Source organism: Morone saxatilis, unplaced genomic scaffold, assembly GCF_004916995.1.
Source record: "Morone saxatilis isolate NCDOM2014 unplaced genomic scaffold, NCSU_SB_2.0 Contig22, whole genome shotgun sequence".
Taxonomy (NCBI): Eukaryota; Metazoa; Chordata; class Actinopteri; family Moronidae; genus Morone; species Morone saxatilis.
The window spans coordinates 10,589,887-10,609,285 of record NW_023339785.1 but is presented as its reverse complement, the minus strand read 5'-3'; the positions used below and the strand labels follow the sequence as shown (position 1 = coordinate 10,609,285).

The 19,399-nt window shown below is 41.5% G+C and overlaps 2 protein-coding genes across 7 annotated transcripts; one reads left to right on the top strand and one right to left on the bottom strand.

The window, feature by feature from the left end:
- Positions 1-1,356: 1,356 nt before the first annotated feature.
- tmem255a (transmembrane protein 255A) lies at positions 1,357-12,818 on the top strand. 5 transcript variants are annotated; one of them, XM_035668863.1, is made up of 10 exons: positions 1,360-1,865; positions 4,923-5,065; positions 5,649-5,711; positions 7,602-7,691; positions 9,400-9,465; positions 9,610-9,695; positions 9,873-9,944; positions 10,309-10,471; positions 10,641-10,787; positions 11,447-12,818. In XM_035668863.1, the coding sequence occupies exons 1-10, from the start codon at positions 1,808-1,810 to the stop codon at positions 11,588-11,590; spliced, it is 1,032 nt and encodes a 343-aa protein (XP_035524756.1). In that variant the 5' UTR covers positions 1,360-1,807; the 3' UTR covers positions 11,591-12,818. The 5 variants fall into 5 exon arrangements, with proteins under 5 accessions (XP_035524757.1, XP_035524756.1, XP_035524755.1 ...); XM_035668862.1 differs by having other exon boundaries at positions 10,303-10,471; XM_035668864.1 differs by lacking the exon at positions 5,649-5,711 and having other exon boundaries at positions 1,357-1,865; positions 10,303-10,471.
- A 325-nt stretch (positions 12,819-13,143) lies between these two features.
- Positions 13,144-19,096, bottom strand: zbtb33 (zinc finger and BTB domain containing 33). Of its 2 annotated transcripts, none has more exons than XM_035668860.1 (2): positions 18,640-19,096; positions 13,144-16,934 (listed from the first exon to the last, which is right to left on the bottom strand). In XM_035668860.1, the coding sequence occupies exons 1-2, from the start codon at positions 18,956-18,958 to the stop codon at positions 15,049-15,051; spliced, it is 2,205 nt and encodes a 734-aa protein (XP_035524753.1). In that variant the 5' UTR covers positions 18,959-19,096; the 3' UTR covers positions 13,144-15,048. The 2 variants fall into 2 exon arrangements, with proteins under 2 accessions (XP_035524753.1, XP_035524754.1); XM_035668861.1 differs by lacking the exon at positions 18,640-19,096 and adding an exon at positions 18,226-18,368.
- Between the last annotated feature and the right edge of the window lie 303 nt (positions 19,097-19,399).

Below are 19,399 nucleotides of genomic sequence, written 5' to 3'. Positions count from 1 at the left end.
CAACAGCAGAAAGAGGTTTTTTTGTTTATGTTTTAATTTTAAGGTAAAAGTTTCTGCATGTGCCTATGTGTGCTGAGCTGTAGCCAGGATTTTTATAAATACTGAGGTCACAAGTATTTAACTGTAACTGCAACACCCTCAAAAAGTCTGCAAAATATGTAAAACTTCCTTTGATTTATTCAGTATAATATCATCAATTTGGCCTAATTAAATATAATAAATCCGATATTATAAATAACATTTTTTGGAAAGTCCAAATAATGTTTCAAACACTTTTTAAAAGTTCCAGATGGGAAACACTGAATCTTATTATTTAGCAACATTTATTTAATAACAGACAGAAAGTTACAGCCCTGTCACTGTGACAGATAAAATTTACACCAATGTGAAAAAAGAAATGTAAGCTACAAAAGAGAGAATTATTAAAAACTAGAATATAGGCAACATATTTATATGTCTAAAAATTATTGTATGCTTATTTTATCATGTTGAATGCTGTGGTTACCGTGCCGTCTTATAGCTACCTGACTTTAATGTTGCTACTGTAAATAAAGTAGTACCCTCACCTTCATACCTTAAAAATAAAGGAAAACAAGGAATTGTGTATTAATGCACTTGTCGAGACGCACAGCACCTGAAGGCAGCATGTGTATGGCTCCCTGGTTGTCCGACGGCTCTTGAACGTACCGTTGTGTTTGTACCGGACGGTGGCGCTCGATGCTCGGCCTGAACTCGACCCTGACTCCTCCGGACTTTGCATTGTGTCCCAGTACCCGCACACAGGCAGCTGAATCAGAAACACTAACAGCTCTAACAAAGACATTAAGTTAGTTAAAACACACTAAACCTGATGTGTTAGACTACGTGTGTATAACGTTAAAGCAGACTTTTTAACCCCTGCTGTCAGTGATAAACCCTCAGGTGACCCATTACAGATTACCGTTGCTTTCTTTTCTCGCTGACGTTTATTTAAATTATTATTATCAGTATTATTAGTACTCGTATTTGCTATACATTTAAAGCAAAGCTGAAGCGGCCCAGTTTGTTCTTTTTTATTCCCACACCTATTTTCTGTCAGTTAACTAACACCAGCTCGCCGTCGCTTATCTCGTAGCTTGTAACGGTAAAGTTTCAACACTAGTCAGCTAGTTTAGCTAATTATCTTAAAAATGGCGGATGTCCAGATCTGTTTTCCGGTGAAAGATTATATATATTATTATTATATTATATTATATTATTATTATATTATATTATTTATATTATATTATTTTATCGACAGAGACGACAGTTGGAGGAGAACATCAACTACCGAGAACATTTGATCTGTTGCTTAGTTACGCCTACTGACAGGTTGGTAACGGACACTAACGGACACGGCGGTGTAACGGTCACGTACTTCAGGGGTGTAAGTTGATACGTTAGCTAAGTATCGTTACACTGCTGTGACACAAGTACAAGTAACGACCGTTGGACTACTCTGTTCTTTGAGTACGTGTGACATGCGCACACACAACCAGCAGCAGCAGCAGCAGAGACCCGCTGCCCGACACCGACACATCGTGAGGACGGAGACCGACAGACACATCAACAGCCGCGGGGATGTAAATGAGACAGACTCGGTCTCAGCGGGGACGGAGGAGGAAGGGCTGCCAGAGAATGCCACAGCGAGCGAACACAACCGTCTGCGCTAGCTCACGACTGTACACCATTAGGGCTCCAGTATATAACACTGAGTCGTGATTGTTGTTCTCTTTAATTTGCGTGAGGACCACCGGGCGGACTGCGTTTCAAACATCCTCCAGCCAGCATGCCTCCCTCTCAGAGCCTCCAGTCCAGCGGGCTGACTCTCTCTGAGACAAGCATTGGTAGGTGTGTGCAAGGTCAACGGCGCAACGTCTGCAGCAGGTTTTTTTTTAAATTTTATTTTTTAAAAATCAATTAAATAATGTACTCCTTTGACCAGAATGCGTGTTTTTTTTTTTTTTTAATTAAAAGGCGTATTTTAATTGTTCCTACACACAAATATTAACATTTTAACATTTATTTTGTGTCGGTTAAAAACAGTAACGGTCGTTTGTGTGTGTGTGTGTGTGTGTGTTTCTAACGGCTGACAGAAACACCCGTTGCATCACAGACCGTGTTCTGTGTGCTGTCGGTCCAGGCCGCAGCGCGTCACTGCAGGTGCGGCGGCGTTGAGTAACCGCGGATGGCAGCCTGGATGTGTGGCTCTGGTGGGCAACACACTGACACAGGTTTTTGGCAGGATGCTCGGCTGCTACCACGAACACGACGGGAACAAAGGCGTCCATTCGTGTAGGCGAAACAGCATATGTTTAGTACGTTTTTAGTGATTCTCAGCAGATGGTGGTAGGCTGTTGATTGTTTTAGCTTACTCACTCTGCACAGTTTTGCAGGATCGCCAGAAAGAAGAGTGGTCTCTTATAAGAAGGTGGTGTAGTCATATTGAAATAGAGCTGCTTTTGTAATATCTTGTGAGTAATTAGTTGTATTTACTGTGAATCAAATAACAGAACTTATACTTATAGTCTCAGATAATCCACACAATAAACAAATCTGGCCCTGCATGATTTTGAGTCACAGATCCCTGCAGGGTAGAGCCAGAGACGTTTCTGCTGAATATTGACAGATAGATAACACTTGATCTGATAATATATAAAGTGAAGGCATGTCATATGATATTTGATCTAAGAGAGCATTGGATGTCTCCTAAGAATTTAAAACTGAGAGGATGTGCTATGATGGGAAAACTGAGACGTTCATTGTTCATTTAACCGGTGCAACAGAGCCACATGTTTCAGTCAACTGTAAAACTATCTGCAGTGCAGAATTATGGTGAAGAGGAAATGTAGTTTTCTCACAGTATAAGTGTCTTTCACCGTGCACGCACCGTGGTGACAGAAACCATATGCTCAGTGTAGCGATGAGCACTGATCCTTGCTGGAGCATCAGTATTCAGTAGCAGTGACGCCTGTCTGTGGCTTTGCCAACTTTTGTTTCTATAAATTGGTATAAGTGAACATACAGAGTGACTTGGGTGATCTGTTGTTCTCTAAGGAGTTTTGGTGAGCACTTCAGAATATATTGGGCAGGACGAGGTTAAAATAAATTGAGTAGATTATAACGAGAAGCAGGCAGACCTTCCTCGGCTACTGCTGAAAACAAATAGCTAAAACTGCATCTCAAATCCCCGGTCACTGCGTTACATATCTCTCTCTTCAGTTTATCACTTCACTGAATGTTGTTAGAGATGATTCTCAGTAAAGAGAGGAGGTTCAGACCACAAAGTTAAAGCTTTGGCACTTTAATGTATATTTTGTTTCTAGTTTATGGTTGTCTTTGTAGTCATGTATATTTTTAATATGTTTATGTTTGCACTCGCACTTTACGGTATTTTGTTTTTATCTTTTATCTTTTAATATGTGTCTTTTAATATGTTCAATATGTTTAATTCATATTTTGTTGTGTTGAATGATCTCTGTTGCACTGCAAGCTCACCTGGGCATGTTTTAACAATGTTTGTTTAATGGCACTTTTAAAATATAATTTCACTACAAGATGAAAACTCTGCTTTAAATATACAATATACAGTTAACCTGACCATCTTTTATTGGAGATATCAGAATCACTGTTATTGGCCAGGTATGTGAACACATACGAGGAATTTGACTCCAGTTTTACGTTGCTGTGAATGTACAAACACAGAATAACAGCATAAAGTAACAGGACAACAAGCTCAACAAAACACACATACATTATTATGTACAGTTATATATGTATATATATGTTTGTAGACAATAGAGCAAAGAATCCTGAAATAAACATTTACATGCAGGTAATGTAAATGTTTATATATATTGTATATATTTGTATGTACATGAGGTAGGTGGATAACACAGTACATACAATATATAATAATATAATTACCCAGCATAGGTAGATGTGTTTGATTGTATTTATGTTTTAAAAAAGAAACAGATTTTCAACAATGAAAACAGTCAGTAGTATTAGAGAGATGACACACAGGATGCATCACACAGTACAGTTCCTGTATTCACCCACGTCTCTGTCTTTATTAGACAGTATTCAGACAGCTGAGTGGACGCGAGAGGAGAGAGAAAGAGAGTAGAAACGGATGGTGAGCAACAAAAGAAGGCCGGTATGAAAAAAGTTCCTATGTTGGGATTATAAGATCAACATCTCAAAGCCTTAACACCTCTTACTTAAACCTTTAGGCACAGATTAATAGAAAAACCCTCTTTAATGTAAATATAATGATAGTTTGTTGCTGGTTCGTATAATTCTACTTCTAAAAACAAAAAATATTGGAGAATCAGCAGACCTTTGGACTATGTCAGGAAGTTTCCCCACTAAACCAAACCATCTGTGATTTCTTTATATTTTTAAAGTTTTTCCATCCCGAGCAACTTAAGTATAATAATAACAGAAGTTATTTTTAGAGCTAACTAGTTTTATAGCTTCTGCTGCTCTGCATTTTGAACTGAGCTTCATTATGGAAGTTACTTTCTCTGTATGTGTGAATGTGCGCAAGACATGACAATAACCAGCCAGTGTTAAATAGTAAATTAAATATTGTATCTCTCAGATAAGTCCAGATTCATCCTCTCCACAGTTGTGTTGACAGAAGATGAGTTAAGGTGCTTCGCAGTGTTTCACAAACTGATTCCTTTGGTTCCCTTAAAGTTGCACATACAGTACAAATAAGACCCTTTTTGCTGCGTCTTCAAAGCGACATGTCAGTGTGACCAGAACCAGAGAAACTCCAGTCCAGTCATGAGCCTCTTCAGCTACTTCCCATTACGTCAGTGCTTGTGGTGGAGCCTCACCTTCTAACTTCACATCACTTTGCTGCAGTAATGTCCCCTCGTTTGTTGTCCTTGTAGGTTCTTTTAAGAGGAGGAAGAGGAAATCCATAATAGTGACAGTGATGCTGCTCATTGTGTCTGTGCTCATCCTCATCTTCGGCCTGGCAGCGACGACCAGGACGCAGAACATCACGGTGGGCGGCTACTACCCAGGAGTCATTGTGAGTGCACATTCACACCTGCGTGCAACAGCGGCAGGCACGACACAGCAGGCCTGTTCACTGTCAGGGCTCATAAGAAGTGTGAGTGAAGTGTTTCTAGCAGATTCTTCTTCCCGCTCCTGGACTCTGATCAAAATAATCACTGAAGGTCTCAGAGGGGTGACTTTTCCCCACATTCATTATTCAGCATTGCTGTCATTAGAGGCTGAGTGAGGTAAAGTGTCTCAGCCCATAAATGTGTTTCATTCACAGTACTCTGCTTTCAGTCTTCTTCTAGCATAAAGAGCTATCAGGAAAGCAGCCACTGTTTGTTGCTTCTTCTAACTCCGACCTCGAGATTCATCATATTCATGGTTTCGAGATTAGGAGAAGCTTTTTATCACAAATGTTCAAATTAGAGTAAATTCATCTACAATTTATGGTGCTTATCTTTTGTAAGTAGTTGGTCTCATTGTAAACATGCTGCAGTTCTCCACAGAATCACAGAAACATTCAACACTTGATTTACCCCACTGCGCTATGAAATCAAAGCTTTACAGTCAAATTAGATAAATGCCCTAACAGCTACTGTCTCTCTTTTCAGCTGGGCTTTGGCTCTTTTCTGGGAATTATCGGCGCTCATTTGATAGAGAACAAGAGGCAGATGGTAAGAGGATTTATATTACCTCTGTGCATTGAGATCACTTTCAGTGCTCGGTGTCTCCTTGTCTCTTCAGTCAGAGAGCACTCTCATTAAACTGCGTATCAGTCCCAATTACCTAACAGCAGCTTGATTATGCTGTTAATGTGACAATAGACACAGCACAGACCTAACCCAGACTGCGAGTCCCCCCTGGCCTGAGGAGGTTTGTGTATCAGAGCGAGTATCCTGGGCTTCATGGGAGATGCAGCCAGAAATAGAAATATGGTGTAAGTGGAGGAGGACAGATGTCCACACTGGAATGTGGGGAAGGAAACTGCAGATGAGAGGAGCAGGTGGGACGTGCCGGGCAGGGACTGTCAGGGCTGAAATGAAGAATGAGTTTGTACCATGACACCTTTTACCCATAATGCAGCAGTCAGGATGTGTGTGTACCATGACTAACTGAGCTGTGACATGTGACACCGCACTGCCTCTGATTTGTTGTTTGACATAAAATGTTATTACGTAGAAAATGTGTTGATATTATTTATGGTTTGGGGTATTAAGAGACATATGATTTTTGACAACTGATTAACGGTTGCATTCATTTTGAGTAAATATGCCAAGAATTCACTACTTTCAGCTTCTCAAATGTAAATTTTCACAGGTTTTCTTTATCTTCTATGGTAATAACTTTGTTTGGATTGTAATTGACTTTTATTACTATTTTCTGACCATTAAATTGATTCTTTAAGAGAAGAATCAGCAGATTAATCGATAATTAAAAGACTTAGTTGCAACCCAGATGTTCAGTTAGGTAGGAAGAAGAATTTTTTATAAATGTTTACTTGTAAATTGAATAAAGTAAATGAATGATAATTGATATTCCACCGATAATCGTATTAGCACAAATCAGCAGCACAGTGTGCAGGGAGAGCTTCCATTTCCACATTAGGGTGGCCTATGGTTCAAAATAAATAAAGACCTTGATAACATGGTTTGAAAAGTCTTTCTAAATAACATTAAATAACTGTTGTGTAACAATCAAAGTTAACTTTTGGGAAACATCTTTAAGTATTATTTATTAAGAGTTAAACGCTCAAAAAACACATCCAGTCTGCTTCATCAGGACGGCGTCGGTGTGGTTTCAGATTTGATTGACAGTTACTTTGTAGCATAAACAAACAACCCCACAACTATCATCAGACTCAAATGTTGCTGAATCCTGGTTGAAGCATGGCATTGCTTCGCTGATGTGAAGTTAAGTTCTGAGTCCCGTCCACTTCAAACCAGTGAGAAAAGCACAGAGAAAGAAATACAAATGCAGAAATCTCTCAATTAAAACAACTAAAACTGTTCTTAGTTTGGTAGAAAATAGTGTGCTGATGGAGGCCAACACTGCTCAGAGTATGCTGTGACAGAGAAAAAACATTTCTACTGACTTTAAGAAAGATTAAATATCCACAGGACTGTTAAAATGTGCTGTTGAAATCCACTTGTTCCTGGATGTGATTATCAGCATCATAGAAATCTCGGCACAGGCATAAATCCCTGTTCCCTCTAGCTGCTGAATCTGTTGCCTCACTTGCACTGCCTTCCTCCTGCAGACAGGGTGGGGTGATGTGTAATTGAATACATTCTGCCTTTCATTGAGGAGTGAAAGGAGGAGAGGAGGGGGCGAATGGGAGACTTAAAGGGTTGCACAGCCTATAAAGAGCCGGGCGCCGTGCCAGCCACGAACGCCACTGGAGCTATAGGTGACAACCACAGCGCTCTGTCACTGCTGTCCTCTGCCCCGGCCCACAAACCCCACCGACCCTCATCCTGTTCCGAGGAATTCATACTCATACTTCATACATGTAGTGATACCGCCTGTTTATGTTGAGTTTACAGCTCCTCTGTTTTCTTTCACAGTTAGTCGCATCTATCGTCTTCATCAGTTTCGGAGTGGTGGCTGCTTTCTGCTGTGCTATCGTCGATGGAGTTTTTGCCGCGAGGCACATTGTAAGTAACACTGAAGTGTCTGCCCATTTAACTAAACTAATAAATTATAAACAGTATGCCCCAACTTATAACAAGCGTATTAATCAATGCCATCTCCATTAAAGCTATATATACTCTATCTGCCATACATACATTAAAACATATGCACTTCTTCAAGGGCATTGCTCATATGGCTGGCTGTAGCAGCTGCTGCACCCTCCTGAGCAGGATAAATATATTGTGTGGTGGAGGGACATTATTCTCCATTACACAAAGTACATAAAACAATAAATAACCACTAATGCGCTCTTAAACAATTACGCTAAAATGAGTTATGGCTGGGTGAAAAGAGATACGGGCACTATTGGCAGGTTTTCATTTGCCAGCGGGGTCAGTAAAAGGGAAAATGTAAAATCTTTTGCCCACTGAACTACAAAGAGGCACACTGTTGAATGAAAGAGGATTGAGAAACAGTATGATACAGACATATATACATACATTTTATGGTTACATTTATCTAAATGTTGTTGTTTTTACATTTCTCAGACTTCTCAAACTAAATCACACTTTTGGTGCCAAAGCACAGATTCCTTTCTTGCTTTACCTCGACTATGAATCACATGTAGGGCTGCACAATTAAGTGCACAATCATGATGCTGATTAAATGCCCTTTTTAAGTGCTTGCCTCCTGTGAAATGTGTCCTGTTCACAGGTAAAGTTTCTGACCCTTCACAGGTGTTTTATTTTTAAAGTATAAAAAGTAAATTCTCCCAAACATTAATAAATATTCTTGATCTCAATATTGAGCAACATAATCATTGTAGGACCAAAGTATATTATTGATAACAATGTTTTATGTACACTACCAGTCAATCAAAGCAAAGGGTGGCTATTTTGAAGAATCTGTTTTGAGTTATTTCACACTTTTTTTTGTTATCTACATAATTCCATATGGTGTTCATTCATAGTTTTTGAAGCCTTTCAGTGAGAACTACAATGTAAACAGTCATGAAAATAAAGAAAAACCATTAAATGAGAAGATGTGTCCAAACTTTTGACTGGTAGTGTATATTATTTAATAGGTTTGTGAATTGGATTATGATGATTATGTTTTATTATTAAATGATGATTAAAGTGTATTTCATTCCTTTTACGTAATGATCATTTTGAAACTTGCAGTCTTGTCCAGGTTTCTACGTGTATCACATGTTTCTAGAAGAGCAAACAGTCTGATCAGGTAGTGAACAAAGTGGTAACCTCAGTTAAGAGTCCAACAGAAAAGAGGCTTTTGGCTGTTTATAGTGGAGCATCTGGACTTTATTTTTGAAAGACAAGGTTTAAGAACTTGAATGGATACGGAAATTGTGACTAAACCATAAAACTTAAATGACCTGATCTCTGTACGTTTTTCACAATTGAAAAAGAGAATTACAGCTGTGGAACCTCCATTTACCCCCAATGCTCTCACTTTCTGATGCATTGTGTCCCGTTTGAGGTACAGTTCACACAGTAACAGCAACTTCATTATATTTTGCCCAGAAACCAACTAATCCTGAGCTGTAAAAGTCAATGGTGGTAATTTAATAAAAGTCATTAGTCATGTATCACTAATCTAGTACGAGTTGTTGCTTCTTTATCTTAGTTTTTTTTTTATTATTTAGTGCATGTTTGTAAGTAGACTAGTGATGAACTGTGCAGTAAGATATGTAAACATGTTAATGTATTGCAGGACCTCAAGCCTCTGTATGCTGGTCGGTGTGAGTATCTCTCCAGTGAGACTGCATCCGAGCGTGATGTAAGAAACACACACTTCACTTTCTGATGAATTCATTCTCAGTGTACGTGTTTGAACTATCAATGTCAACCCAGCAGTGAAGTGGGGGCAGAGCCCGAAGTCGACCCAAAGTGCAGAGACTGTAAAATAATTTCTGACCCTCAGGTATCCTGTCAGACGCAGCGCTCGTCCTGTAACCTGCGCGTGAAGAGCAACACCTGTTACTGCTGCGACCTCTACAACTGCGGGAAGTGAGTACGCTGAGCAGGTCGATCACCTGACCAATCAGTGGCTACTCGCTTTGCTGCGTTGCTTTGATTGTTTGGATTTTTGATGTGTACCATTTTTGTGTGAAATTGTTTTGCACTGCAACTGCGTTGATTGTATTAGAACAAGAAATGTTTCTTTTCTTTTAACCTTTGTTTCAGAGAACATCCTCTTATGGGACTTCAGAATAAAGATGTTTTGAAAAAGTTTAGGAAATCATCCATGATTTGGAAGTAGGTCCCTTTTTTTCTAGAACCATATTGGCCATTAATGATCAACTCATGACGTTTTTTTTTCTTTTTTTGATCAGTACTGATTGAAATTAAATAATTATGTAGAAATGTTATGTTTTAACCCACTATAGAAATGTGCATTTCCTCTGCATGCTCTTTTTGTGTCTGAACCATCTCAAAACCACTGGAACTCTTACAGACATAGACTCATTTATCTGTATAAATCAAACCTGTTGTATGTCTTCCATCGTGTCTCCAATACAAATGCACACAGCCTGTTGGTGAGCATTAGTAAAAGCTGTATTGGTGACATTTGTGGCTTGACTGTAGGCTGTTTCCCTCTCTTTCCCACCCACTGGGCTAGCCGTGTAGAGGTGATTGGAGGCTACCATGAATATACCGACGTGAAGAGCTGCCAGGATGTGGTGCACCTCTATCACCTGTTATGGTCCGCTACCATCCTCAACATCGTGGCCCTCTTCCTGGGCATCATTACTGCTGCAGTGCTGGGAGGCTTCAAAGACATGGTAGGTCATGTGAATGAAGAGACGACTGTGCTTATTCTGCTTGATGTGTCGGAATAAGTCTCAAACTATGTGGTGATCTTTAATTGTGATTTTGTTTTTTAAAGTTTTTGTTAATTCTCTGGTGTTTTAATTGATAGAAACTGATCAATACTCTTCATGTCCTTGTCAGACTCCCTCTGCTGCCTCAGAGAGTACATCTGAGCCAGAGGCCATCACAGCTCCAGTCCCCTCAGAGCCTCCTCCACCCACCACCTCCCTCAACTCGTATTACAACACTGCCCCCTGCCTGCCGCCCTACACTGCCTACGACCTGCAGGTACAGAGACACTTTCCATCTGCTGTCCTGCGTGAAGTGCATAGTGGGAGACTTTGTGAAGAAATTATTGATTTATTATTGGCAGTTATCAGTGGTGTCTATCTTTCAGATAAAAGGTTTTGATTCATTGTGGGTGTCTTTTTAAAAATTAATATGATGACAGGAAGAGGTCATGTAAATTCAGCTTAACGTTTTAATGCCAGTCAGTTCTTACATTTTCTATTATCTGTTGGTATTCTTCTCTCAGACAAAATATTATACATTTGTAAATGTCTGTAGCAGAATTAGTGGGACACAAGAGAAACAGTCCATCCAATCTGACGTCTCCCCCTCTCCAACATCCAGTTTCAGATCTTGCCTTCTGACTCCCGTTAGCCAAAACTAGCAGATATAAAGACTCTTCCACACCTTCTGCCGTGTCTTTAAAGTCTGTGAGGAAGGTGGAACGAGTTGTGCACTCTGTTTTTTCCTGTTTTGTATTAATATGTATTCATGTATTTTGTGTTTTTATCTCATGTTTTGTGTTTCACTGCTGGGCAACCAGTTGCCCTTTGGGTACCAGTAAAGTGATTAATTGAAGATACAGCAGCAGTCTGGAGTTATTCTGAAACCAAACTTGTAAAGATGTCATTCTGATGAATGTTTTGGCTTTCCTACAGGGCACCTACGTGTTCCCCGACTCCTCAGGCCTGTCAGATGACTCCCAGTCTGGAGCCAGCCACCTGTGGCCCACAATGATCCCCCCACGCTACTCTCCCCCTCACAACCACCCTGACGAGAAGCCCCCACCCTACAGCCCGTAAGACGTCCTCGAGCACAGGAGGCACCTGAAACGTTAGTGGGTGTTGGTAGATGCTGATTGAGTGGTTTGAATGCACTCTGGGCTCTTCCTCACAGTTGTTGGGAACTGTGTTGTAGGAAAGGTGGTGAGGAAGAGGAGGAGGAGGAGGAGGACGGCCACAGAGCACACTAACTTTGAGTTAAGCCCAAAACAAGGGAGTGAGTGTTTGTCTCCCTGGGCACCGCTCACACTCATACCTGCACTGTGTGTGTGTGCGTGCATATACACATCAAGAGAGAGACAACCGGTTCAAAGCCAGGATTGTTTACACATCTATCTGCCTTAATGCAAACGGACATCCAGTGCTGCAACACTCTGTCACTCTGGATTTATTCTGTACAAGGGCAAAAAGCTCTCGTCCAGCTCATGCTTCATGTTCACCTCTCTTTAGTACATATTGTAAATGCTTCCTGCCTCAAGCGGTACAGGTGATAACGCCCTCACTGTTTGCACTGAGGATCACCGCACAGCTATGAGCCTTGTGTGAGAATAATGCAGAGTTAGATGAAAGCTTTGGTGTCAGTCCCAAATCTGAATCAGCTAGAAAATAAAAAAACAGTAGAGTTGTAAGCCCAAGTAGTTGTTTCTTTAGCGGTCAGTAGTGTCCTTGTACATTATTAAAGGCAAAGTTAGCAGTAATGGAGGTTACATGCTCAGCAGTATGATATACAGATGCTCCTTTAGCAGTTAAGCCTAAGGTATACAAACAGATCATGGTATCTATTTACTAACTCTTCCGTTCATGTTCAAAAATATCTTGATCAGTGTGTGGTGAACTTTGCAGAGCAGTGCTAATGAAGAAATAAGCTATTCTGCAGTAGTTGTTAAGTCAGGACAATTAACATTTACACTCCAAACCCTATTTATTGCATTTTCACTAAAAGCTGCAAAGCAGGTAAGCACATCTCGTCTCTCTCTTTGTAAGTAGTATTAATATCACATCTAAGAGTTGAAATGTGTAAACGTGTGTAAGGCTGAGGGTGAACAGTCGGTGCTGGATTCACTGACACGAGATGGGAGATCATTCAAAGTCAAAGAATAAGACCTGTTGTTCACTGAGGAAGAGAGTGTAAACTGAAACCAGTCTGTCAGCTTTAATCACTGCTTTTTATAGTTTAAACACATTCTCAGGGGCTGATTGTCAGTTCCTTTTTTGTTTTGCCAATAAAAAATGTTTTGTGTAATTCAAATATTGTGTGTTTCTTTTAAGCCAAGCTAGCAGTCCATACTATCGCACCAGGGAACAAACGTTTACCCATTTCTCTCAATAAATTAAATCTATTATGAATATTATGAAATCTTCCATCATCTTCTGGACGTGTGCAGACAGGATTTTCTATCAGTTCAGATTTATTTTACCCGCGAGGAACAAAGCGACTGAGTTTTTAAGTTGTGTTTGTTTGAAGCTGCTGGAGAAGGTACATCACAGTGAATAAAACAGCAGATGTTTACATGCTGGAGGTGCAAGACAATCAAGTTAAATTTGTAAAAGAATAATTTATTTACCATCCGGGACCCCTTATTGCTAACTGACAGAAAAAGGATACTTTGTACAATGTCAACAGGGTATTTTATAACTATTTCATTTTGTCTACCGCTATAAACCTAATAAATACATCTGAAATAGTGAAAAAAATGAACAGAAATATACTGTACATCACACACCAATGTTAATCTGTTAATTAAAAAAACAAAACCTGCATCCTGGATGATTTTATTGAATAAACAGAATAGATTTCCATATTAGCACTACTTTTTTTTTTTTTTACTCACTGACAATCACTACTTTTTGACACAATGGGAAAAAAAGTGGAAAAGTAAAAACATTACAAAAAGATCCAATGCTAAGTGCTATATGTACTGACTGAAATAACCCTCAGTTTATCACATTTGTAAGCAAAATCTGCAGCCTGCACTGGAGATCAATAACATGGCAACCATAGCAAATAAAAATATACAGATGTATCAAAATAAAACAAAAGGTGTTTAATGGACAAAAAATAAACCATAGCTGTTTTTCCAGCCACTGAGAAACCAAATAACCATTATATATCGTCCCTGCCACAATACCCACATGTGGGATCACCAACAATCACATAATGAAAAAATATATTTCAGATCATAATTAACATTCTCTTGTACAGGATTAAAACTTCTCAAATGGAGAAATCAGTCCAGAAAAAACTCCCGTCTGATCCTCCATGATTGATGCATCTGATGGTGGATTTAAAACTCAAGCAACCTTGTTTTATTTCACTATAGGACGTTGTCCTGGTTACAGCTGAGGTTTCACATTCTTAAATAGGTAACCCCATTTCTGTTTTATGAACTGGAGCTCACTGGGCTGCTAAATGTCACCCTTTGTGCTTCAGATCCTTCAGCTGAAATAATCTGGTTGACGCAGAATTTTGTGGCTTTAGAGCAACAGGAAATTAGATATCATCACTGGGCTATGTTTATGCGTGACGCCGTGTCCCCGGCACAAGTGGTCACAACGGAAACCCCGTCTTTACATGACTCTTCTACAGGGGCAGCTGCTCTTATGTATGTAGCATTTGTTTTTTCTTTTAGATTTACAACACGTGTCAACAATATTAGGTTTTTGTATTCACAATGTTTGTCTGTTGCTCATCTATTATTTATACATTTCTCAAACACTGTTTGATAAAGAGGTTCTGATCACTGGCGTCGCTTTTGGTCCTATCTGATGAACAGATCAATGCATCCTCAGCATTGAGGAGCTGTAGGGCAGCGTAGTTCCTCTGCTAAACACTCTGTTCTTGCTTTTTAACTGAATGTTTTGTTTGTTTGTCCACTGGTGTATTGGAAAATTACTGCAGCGTACAACGCGTTGAGCGTACATGCCTCTGTGCGCCATTTTCCGAGGCCTGCGCTATCGGGTCTACAACAGCTACAACTCGCCTCATACAGTGACAACTTAAATATACATGATTCTTGTCTTTTATTACAACTATTGATTTAAAACCGAACACCCCTCTCTTTTATTTTCCTCAAGCAGTTTTTGTTTCCTGCATTGAATTGTTATTTTCCATATAAACTAATTATATATTTGACTGCGTGTGAACCACTGCTATGTTTGTTTTGCTAACGTGAGTATCATTTATTCCAATGATAAAAAAGATCAAGGCTATTAGACAAGCAGAGTCTAAGGTATGGTCACATTACACTTCTGTCCCGCCTTTCAATTCAGTGGAAGCGTTTGTTTGCAGTTCACCATGATTAGAACATTACACAACACGTTACTGTAAAACAGAAAGGCTAATGTGACCGTGCCTTATGCAGACAGTATCGAGAATTACAGAAGAATATTGTTGACATGGAACCAAAAGGAATAAGGGTGGTGGTGGTGGTGGTGGGGGGGTACCTAAAAGGCACAGGTAATGGAGCAGTGAGTGCTGCTCAGTAGGTCTCTGGTATAACAAAGTCAAACTCTGTGGCTCCCTGTGGAGGAGTGTTCACGGTCGACACGGGTCTGGCGTGATCATCGGGAGGCATGTGAGCATCAGGCTCGACAAAGATGTCGTCCCAGTTCAACATCCTGGTCTGGGTGGAAGAGTGGACGCCCTCGCCCGCCGTGGTAATGTGATGCACGCTGCCATCCTCGGATATGACCGGGACCCCCTGCCCGTCTGTAGTCCATGAGTACGGCTTCATCTGCACCGTTTTACACGGCAGCAGTCGGTATAAGTTGTTGTCGGCGTCGTCTTTCTCCTTCCTCCCGCTGGGGTCCTGGTTGTGGACTTGCTTGCAGTGGGTGGACAGTAACTGGTAGTTCATGAACATCTCGTTGCACACCAAGCACTGGTACCTCCTCTCCCCCGTGTGGTGGATTTCGTGTTTAGTTCTGTACTCGGCCAGAGCGAAGACCTTGTTACAGTAGCGACACGGGTACTTCTTTTCCCACGAGTGGGTGTTGAAGTGGCGGCGGAGACTCGTCAGACACACGTAGGGCCGCTTGCAGACGATGCACACGTAGAAAGTCTTCCCGTCCATGATCAGCTCGTAGTGGTCCTCAAGCTCCGTTTTGGTCCTCTTCTTGTTGGGGCTGGTCTTCGGAGACATGGGCGGTTTATTTAAGGATTTCAGAGGTGTTGCCATTAACGACCTCTTCCCTTTATTGGCTTTAGAGCCTCCTTCACCTGGATCTTCCTTCACCGGGACAATGTCATAAGTATTTTCTCCAATATTAGCGTACACTTTACAGCCTGATGAAATTGAATCAATCTCTGTGGCTGTATTGAGCGTCACTGTCTTTTTCGCGGCCACGGCTGTTTTGGGAATGTTAGTTTGATTTGCGGAGCCGTCGGACACGTCTAAGAGCATTATTTTGAAATCCCCTTTCTGAGTTGAAGTAGAGACTTGCTTCTTGTGGACTCCCATTATATCGCTGCTTTCAGAGGACTGAGAGGCACTTGAGGGTTCGGGTGTGAAACTGCTTGACCTGGCTGGAGTTGTGGGAGCACTTCCTGAGGAAACTCTGGCGGGGGAAGACGAGTTATTGGAGCTGCTGTCGGGGCTTCGCAGGGGGCTGCTGTTGAGCAAACTTGGGTTCGGACAGCTGATGCTGGGGGGCTTTGGAGCGTTTGTTTTCACGGGGGCTTGGGCTTTCTCCGCTTGTTTCGCAACTGCATTATTTGACTCTTCAGTTTTCTTTGACGCTACATTTTGTGAATTAGCCGAATCCAAAACGATGACATCGCCAGGGCCGGTTTTCTGTTTGGTTGCTCTGCTTTGAGCATCAGTTTGTGATACAAACATAACATCGCTGTCTGAGTCCTCGTCGTTCCCCGCGGGTTTGCTCGTCTGATTGAATTCCTCAGCAGATATCGAGAAAGACTCTGTGATGATCGGCATCATCTCCGTGGGGGTGTCACTTTTGCTTTCCGTCTCCTTAGACAAACCAGGCAGACCCTTCACTTGCGACAACGGAGACCCCAAGTTTGCAATGAACTTGACTCCCAGTATCTGTCCCGCGTTTATGAGCTCTTCAAGCATGTCGGAGCGGACACGGATGATCTTGGCGCTGTAAATGTAATTGAGGATCTCCTCAAAGATTTCTGCTCTGATGAAGTTTAACTCGATCACTTGTCCAGCGACGCTGAAGAGCTGGTGGAAGTATGTGCTCGAGGCCGACAGGACTGTCTTGTGAGCTCTGAATTTCTTGTCCTGTATGATAATGGTGACATCACAAAACAATCCATGGTTTCGCTGCTCGTTCATGGACTTCAGCACGGCCGCTGAATACTGCGTGTCGGTAGCAGAGATCAGCTTTAGACTCGGCATGTCTGCAGAGAGAAAAATCGAGAGAGAGCGAGTCAGAGTCACACACAAAAGGTTCAGTGAAGTACGTCGTGGTGGCATGCAGAATACCATCAGGTGCTTCAACTGAACGTGTAGTTAAAGAGTTTCCATATCCTGCTTAACCTAACAGTCGATTATCACTGACACCACAGCAGTCGATAGAGCGGTGGACTGTCCAGGAAGGTAGTGACAGAAAGTTTACCTTGATTTATTTTCATTTGTTTTTGTGCAATACTGCTACTTACTTTCAGTTTCCAGAGACTATAATGTCTGTCTATACTGTAATAAGTCCGACATCCACAAGGTTGTCAGACTTGGTTCATTTTGGCTGTAGATTGAGCTGCGTCATACCAAGAGGTCTTTCTAATATAGCCTGACCAATAAAAGATAGTTGAAGTATAGATTAGAGAGTATAACATGTTCTCTGGTGGACAAACACTGTTATCTCATTTATGTATTTGGCTTCTCTGTACTGAAATGTACTTATCATATATACTGACTCCAATAAACATGCAGTAACAAATGATCCAGCTCTTGTTCCTAATACTTGATCAACCCTCACAGATATCGATCAGGTGGCACGCTGCATCACAAACTCCAGTCTTTAACCCGACCAGGAAGTTGAATCCAAACAGCTGTGATCATTCAAACCTTCATGCAGGCATTATTTAAGGTACGGCTGTGGTTGGCTGCATTAGTTTAACTTTAAGATGACTGTGTCTAATAAATTAACTACTGTTTATGTGGTAAATTCATTATTTGCAGACAAATTATTGCAGGTTCTCTTAAAAAAAATAAAAAATAAAGCTGTGTTTTAGTATTTGATGCAAAGAGGAACAGCAGGAGTGTGAACATCGGTGTTTGTGCTCATGCAAACAAATGTTATTTATGTTAGTCGAGCTACAAACAACAAGAACGTCACCTTAGCTGACGTTAGCTGCACGTTTTACATCATTACTTTGCCAAAGTTGTAGCAACCGGCTGAAATAATACTCTCACATGACATTTCACAAATGCACAACTACATGTATTTGACTTTAAAGGTGTCGCCAGCTCCTCCGCGGGTCTAATACCACTGCTATCGGTGTGTTTGTAAGTAATATTCAGATGCTAACAAAGGTGACGCTAGCTGCGTTTGCTTCCCTCTTCCTCTTTAATGAAAGCGGACAGCAGCGGCCTAACAGCCTGTGAGCATGAGAGCTCAAAACACACAACACCACCACACTGAACCGCTCTCCGCACTGAATGGCTGCACGGTAGCTGAAGTCGGATTACCTGAAACCCCGTTGTTTTCTGCCAAGACTAAGCAGGACCGCTACCACTTGGTGTAGTAACGTAGCTACAGACAATGGCTAACAACAGACAGCCTCCCTGCCGACGGCACTGAGCCTCATTGATTGAGCAGCCACAAGGAGTCGCCGTCGTGTAACTTCTAAAACAACACGATTAAAACCGCATGAGACGAAAGACAGAGGGAAAATAACGGATTTTATTACATGTGTTGTGTTTAAACATCAATTAAAGAGGCGCCTGGACGTTATTTGAGGTGATAATTGTTTACTTTTTCCACGGCGGGTTTGTCGTCAAGACAACTACCGGGTTACTGGTGTCGCCTTCAAAGTAAAAGCACATACTGCTACGAGCTCAGCGGACATTCATCGCTATAAATTATATATAAATATATAATACCTGGGGGTCTCTGGTCAGGTAGCGAGTCTCTTCTCACATCGGGGTCTGCTGGAGGCTCTTTGGATCGGTTGAAGTCTGCAAGAAGCTGATCGGACACTGCCGTCCTCTCTTCCCCATTGTATTTATTATACTGCTTTGCGTGTTTCGCAGTGTAATGTCGCTTCATATTAAACTCCCTATATAATACTGTCTGTCTGCAGATGAGACACGTAGCGGTCGTATTCAGCTCCGTGAAAAACAACTTCATGGCCAGTATTTCCTCAACTTTCTTGGTCACTGGGTACAATTTTGTTTTCTGTTTATCGGTAGAAAAAGACATGTTTCCAGCTGCTGAGCGTCTCTGTTGCAACACAAACCACGCGGATTATTTAAAAGAGCGTATTGTTGCAGTATAACATCCCAAACTACTTCATCTCGTCTTGTAGATCGGTTAAAAGTCCACACCCTGCATGGTTCAGAACTTCCGCAGAGCGCTGAAGTTAAACCGGAAGTTGGGCTGAGTACTCTAAAATGTTCACACACTTTACACTTTATACACTTCCCGACCGGGACCGGGACGGCTGTGGCGGGCTTCTATCCGGATCCGTCGGAGGTTTCGGGCCTCTCGGAACCGGCGCTCTCGCTCCTCGCGCTCCCGCTCCTTGTTTGCGCGGCTTCGGGAGTTTGGGCCCCAAAACTGGTCCGGGAGGACAAGCTCCGGTCGCGGGCTGCTCGTTGCGGTTGCGGCTTGGGGGATCGACGGTGCGGGGTCTCCGGCCCG

Bases quoted from the DNA above. Each gene is read 5' to 3' on its own strand.
- tmem255a (XM_035668862.1), top strand. From the start codon at position 1,808: ATGCCTCCCTCTCAGAGCCTCCAGTCCAGCGGGCTGACTCTCTCTGAG. The intron at 9,466-9,609 runs GTAAGAAACACA...TCTGACCCTCAG, and splicing joins AGACTGCATCCGAGCGTGAT to GTATCCTGTCAGACGCAGCG. The intron at 9,696-9,872 runs GTGAGTACGCTG...CCTTTGTTTCAG, and splicing joins GACCTCTACAACTGCGGGAA to AGAACATCCTCTTATGGGAC.
- zbtb33 (XM_035668860.1), bottom strand. From the start codon at position 18,958: ATGTCTTTTTCTACCGATAAACAGAAAACAAAATTGTACCCAGTGACC. The intron at 16,935-18,639 runs GTATTATATATT...TTCTCTCTGCAG, and splicing joins ACCTGACCAGAGACCCCCAG to ACATGCCGAGTCTAAAGCTG.